This window comes from Daktulosphaira vitifoliae, unplaced genomic scaffold (assembly GCF_025091365.1).
Source record: "Daktulosphaira vitifoliae isolate Bord-2020 unplaced genomic scaffold, ASM2509136v1 Scaffold_3, whole genome shotgun sequence".
NCBI classification, from domain to species: domain Eukaryota; kingdom Metazoa; phylum Arthropoda; class Insecta; order Hemiptera; family Phylloxeridae; genus Daktulosphaira; species Daktulosphaira vitifoliae.
Window position 1 is genome coordinate 43,412,803 of NW_026099574.1, and position 5,777 is coordinate 43,418,579.

Here is a 5,777-nt window from a genome sequence, read left to right on the forward strand (position 1 = left end):
ATTTTGTATTGTATCATTGATTAAGTTAAGAATGGATTATTTAAATCATAAATTGATGATATAAAAAAACTATATTTCAAGTTTGCAATTTTAAGCAGGACTAGGAACCGAAATGATTTGAGTTTTTTTGAAATTTTTTACCAATATATCGAATTTTTTTAAGAATTTGTAAGAGTAATAATAGAAATCGCAAGTATTGTAAAAGCGCATTTAAAACCTTAACAAAACCTCAAATTTAAAATGATGTCATCATTTTTTCAAAATAACTAAATGTCAAAAAAAAAAAACATTTATCAAATATGTTTACAATTATATTTTAGTAATATTTAATTTATATCTTTTGTCAATGTTTTGCAGCACATTGTGACAATTTTTTAGTAATGTTTAGAAATTATGATGACAAATGGTTTTTAATATTTTTTAACATTAACATTAGGTCCAAAAATAATGTTTCAATAATAATATCCTATTATAATTTAGTGTGTTTCATATACATTGTTCTGGCCGATATTAATGTATTTTTTTTTGTTGTTTGTTATCTTTGTGATTGCGCTGCTTGGCCCTATCGCCGTTAGCAGTAGTTAGTTCACTGCAATCCGTCGTTATGGTCAGTGCGATACTTAGTGTTTTATGTTTTATAGTATAGCGTTGTTATCTTAAAATATAATTATAATTAATAAACAAATACTATTATTAATAAAAAAAAACGTAAATTATACAGTCCATTCAAACCAAGAACATGGTCCAATCGGCCCGGATCGTACTTAGTAAAATATAATCGTTTACGTATAGTGTATAGTGTTAAATTATTTAAGTGCTAAATTTAACTGGAGTTAAAAAAAAAATTTCCCGTCCGAAGAGAGGCGTATAACAAACGCAATGGCTGATAACATTGTTTCGCTAAAGGCAGCGCGTGGAGCACTTAAAGGTCAGCTCACAAGAACGTTAAATATACTCAAAACAACACCGGAGAGTTTAGACGCTAATCAGCTGTCGGTGAGAGTAGAGAGAGCTGAAGGAGTATTGTGTGAATTTAACAAGATTCAATTAGAGATAGAAATTGCACTCCCAGAAGAGGATAACGAAAAATATCGTTCTGATTTCGAAGATCTGTATTATGAGACGATAGCTGAGTGCAGAAATATTATTAATAAGCTAAATAAAAATGTAACTACGGATAATATGGAGATTAGAGTTTCTGATATCAATCTAAATAGTTCTAGTCCGAGTAACTTATCGGGTGTTTCAAACGGCAACAACAATGGAATTTATTCGTTTGCAAAACTAGCTCCGATAAATTTACCACAATTTTCGGGCGAGTACTCAGAATGGGCAGCGTTCCATGACATGTACATAGCGCTTATACATTCAAATTCAGCTCTTTCAAAAGTACAAAAATTCTTTTATTTAAAATCGTCATTAAACGGTATAGCAGCTAATGTGGTGAAATCAGTCGAATTAACTGAGGTCAATTACGACTATGCGTGGTCAGCCTTAATAAATAGATATAACAATAAAAAAATGCTCGTTCAAGCCCATACGAAGGCGCTGTATGACATTCAACCAATAACGAAAGAATCTTCGTCTAAATTAAGATGTTTAATAGATAAAATTATTAATAACATGAATGCTTTAGAGACCCTCGGGCAAGACCCTAAAGCTTGGGGTTCTTTACTCGTGCATTTGATAACGTCTAAGTTAGATCAAAAAACTTTAAAGGAGTGGGAAACTGAGGCGCCGAAAACAGTGGTACCCTCCGTATCAACATTAATGGATTTCTTGGAAACTAGATTTAAAATACTTGAGGCTGTAGAAAGTTCGTGCAGTTCAAATGACAAGTCTGAGAAAAGATCCTACGAAAATTATGGAAAAGGAAAGGCGCAAGAAAAAAAATGGCAAAATAAAACAGTTATGCACGTAGCGACAACGAAATTTAAATGTTACGTGTGTAATGAAGGTCATCCGATATACAGATGTACTAAATTTTTGTCGTTATCGGCGAACGAACGAAAAGAGCAAACAATCAAATTAAATTTATGTGAAAACTGTTTAACACGGCATACGAGTCCGTGTAAAGCGAAAGGTTGCCGTATATGCAATGATAAACACAATACATTACTACACCAAGATAAGGAAACAGTTCATAATTCTGCTACTGCATTGCACTCGTCAGGTCGTTACGAAAATCAAGTATTATTATCTACAGCTATTGTAAAGATAAAAGATAGAGCAAACAAAACATGGTACGTGCGAGCGTTATTAGACTCAGGGTCGCAAAGTAATTTTATTACAACTGATTTAGCGAACGGTTTGGGTCTATCTAAGCGCAAAGTCAAGGTAACCATAGAGGGTGTAAATAAATCAATCACACAGTCTCAATATTCAATAGTAGCCACTATAGAGGCTAACTGCACCAGTTACAATAAAACAATTGAGTTATTAACTTTGCCAAAAATAACCACTTTACTTCCAAGTGAAAACATTAATGTGATCCAGGAAGAATTGCCAGACAATATTAAACTTGCTGATCCATCATATGCTGTGCCTGGCAAAATAGATATTTTAATTGGAGCTGCATGTTTCTATGAAATATTGTTACCCGGTAAATACACCACTAATAATAGCAGTATTATTTATCAAGAAACTGAACTTGGGTGGATAGTAGCGGGATCATTATGCAAATTATCTACACCAATTACAAATTCATTTTTTGCTCAGTCGTTATCAATCGAGGATAAAATAGACAAGCAATTAACCAAATTTTGGGAAATCGAAGAAATAGGTGATAAAAGATCGTTAAGCGAAGAAGAAAAATTATGTGTTGATCATTTTAATCGGACAGTAAGAAGAAATGAAGCGGACGGTCGTTTCATAATTGAATTGCCTTTCCGAGAAAAAAGCATTCAGCTAGGTTGCTCCCGAGGAACGGCTTTTCGTCGTTTTTTGTCGACTGAAAAACGTCTAACTAACAATGCAGACTTAAAAAAGAGGTACGTGGAATTTATGAATGAATATGAGCAGTTAAATCATATGTCCATAATTAGTTCTGATCAGGATAAAATTGAAGAAAAGAATTCCTATTTTATGCCTCACCATGCTATATTGCGAGACGATAAATGCACAACAAAAACACGTATCGTGTTTGATGCATCCTGCATAACCACTAATGGTAAAAGCTTAAATGATATTTTGTTAAAAGGACCGGTGATACAGGACGATTTGATGTGCATTTTGGCGCGGTTTCGAACTTATAAGTACGCGTTTTCGTCGGACATTACAAAAATGTATCGACAAATAATCGTAGCCGAACAGGATCGTAAATGGCAAAAAATACTATGGCGATCTAAACCATCTGAAAAAATAGAGGAGTATCATCTCAACACATTAACGTATGGTACATCACATGCGTCTTACGTTGCAACAGCTTGTTTAGAAAAATTGGCCAACGAAAATGAAAATAAATACCCATTAGCAAGCCTAGCAATTAAAGAAGACTTTTACATGGACGACTACCTTGGTGGCGGTAATTCAATAGCTGAAGCTCTTATGTTGCGAAATGATATAATAAAAATAATGAATAGCGCTGGTTTTCAACTAAGAAAATGGATGTCAAATGAGCCGCTATTGCTATCAAATATTCCTAACGCCGATAATGACCCACTTATAGTTCTAAATCTAGACGGCAGTACTACAAAAACATTGGGCCTATGCTGGAACCCGGTAAATGATGTTTATCTATATAAAGTAAACATTGAACGCAACGATAATGAAGAGGCTAGTACAAAAAGAAACGTGTTGTCAACTATAGCCACTATCTTTGATCCACTCGGTTTAATAGGACCAGTTATTATTGCTGCTAAAATAATAATGCAAGAATTATGGAAACTCAATGTTAAGTGGGACGAAGTGTTGCCATCAGCGATAAAGGCGGAGTGGGAATTGTACAGAGCCAGTTTATCAAGTATTGAACACATGACAATACCTAGACTTGTAGTTGATTGTGATAATGTCGAGGCGATTCAAATTCATGGTTTTTCAGACGCTTCAGTTCGTGCTTACGGTGCGTGTTTGTATTTACGTGTTTATGACCGCTCCGGTTCGTGTGCGACGCGTTTAGTGACGGCTAAATCGCGCGTGGCTCCGCTAAAAGTTTTGTCTTTAGCACGTTTAGAATTATGCGCCGCCGTTTTATTAGTTCGTCTATTCAAAAAAATTGTTCCTCGTTTACGATTAAGTATAAATAAAAAATATTTTTGGACGGACTCGACCATAGTTTTATCATGGATAAATGCACCGTCTTCCAGATGGAAAACTTTCGTTGCTAACCGCGTAGGGGAAATACACGAAGCTACTTCTAAATCTGAATGGTATCACGTGAAATCAGAAGACAATCCAGCAGATATAATATCTCGTGGTTGCAATCCAGAGGATTTGAGAAAAAATCAATTGTGGTGGAACGGCCCACCCTGGATAAACTTAGAAGAAAATCAATGGCCGCTCGCTGAAGTTCCTAAACAGGACGAAGTTATTGAAGAAAGAAAGACATTTTTTACAAAAATCAATGACACCGAATTTTTTCTTTTTAAAAAATTTTCGTGTTTTTTAAAGTTATTGCGTGTTACCGCTTTTATATTGCGGTGGAAAATTAGAGTAATAAACAAGCAAAAACAGTTTGGTAACATTGATGTGGAAGAATTGAATAATTCAAAAACAACTCTAGTCAAAATGGTTCAAAATGTTTATTTTGGAGAGGAACTTAAAATCTTAAGACGAGGTGAAAATGTGAAGCCTAGCAGCCGTCTGTATATTTTAAGTCCACATTTAGATAACGATGGAGCGATCCGTGTAGGCGGCAGATTACTCAATTCTGTTTTTTCAAATGATAAAAAACATCCAATAGTGTTGCCCGAAAAATCCAACTTTACTCGTTTAATATTTCAATACGAACACAACCGTTTATTGCATGCTGGACCGCAGGCTCTATTAGCGTCGATAAGGGAAAAGTATTGGCCGCTTAATGGCAGAAATTTAGCAAGAAAAATAGTTCACAGTTGCGTAGTATGTTTTCGTCGGAAACCTGCTTTTCTTAGNAAAAAAAAAAAAAAAAAAGGGGGGGAGGATTAGGATGAATTTTTATAATTTAATTATATAATTATTTATTTATAAAAGATAATTGTGTAGTTTAAATTTGATGTTGACTAGATTAATTTGCTGTAATGTTAGTCATTTATTATTTATTATTTAATGAAAATTTTTATTATTTTGTTAATTTATTATAACTATTTAAAGTGTTTAATATTAATCTACTGGTTGTTTGTAATAATTTTTATATTTTTGTTTAAGTTGAATTTTATTGTATTGCATAAATTTTAGCAAAGCTCAAAATTGCCGGGCGGTATGTTCTGGCCGATATTAATGTATTTTTTTTTGTTGTTTGTTATCTTTGTGATTGCGCTGCTTGGCCCTATCGCCGTTAGCAGTAGTTAGTTCACTGCAATCCGTCGTTATGGTCAGTGCGATACTTAGTGTTTTATGTTTTATAGTATAGCGTTGTTATCTTAAAATATAATTATAATTAATAAACAAATACTATTATTAATAAAAAAAAACGTAAATTATACAGTCCATTCAAACCAAGAACATACATTGTCACACATTATAACAGCATTTTTAGAAACCTTCAAAGATATTTTTACATTAAAATTTGAATAATATAATTGTTGCGGCGTACGTTATTATATAGTTTTTTTCATTAGTATTATTGTAATAAGCTGACG

At 33.4% G+C, this 5,777-nt stretch overlaps 1 protein-coding gene across 1 annotated transcript; it reads left to right on the plus strand.

Annotated features, from left to right (window-relative positions):
• The first annotated feature begins 879 nt into the window (after positions 1-879).
• LOC126902183 (uncharacterized) lies at positions 880-5,181 on the plus strand. Its single transcript, XM_050679209.1, has 3 exons — positions 880-4,524; positions 4,609-5,058; positions 5,170-5,181. The coding sequence occupies exons 1-3, from the start codon at positions 880-882 to the stop codon at positions 5,179-5,181; spliced, it is 4,107 nt and encodes a 1,368-aa protein (XP_050535166.1).
• The last annotated feature ends 596 nt before the right edge of the window (positions 5,182-5,777 follow it).

Bases quoted from the DNA above. Each gene is read 5' to 3' on its own strand.
- LOC126902183 (XM_050679209.1), top strand. From the start codon at position 880: ATGGCTGATAACATTGTTTCGCTAAAGGCAGCGCGTGGAGCACTTAAA. The intron at 4,525-4,608 runs GTTATTGAAGAA...TGTTTTTTAAAG, and splicing joins AAGTTCCTAAACAGGACGAA to TTATTGCGTGTTACCGCTTT.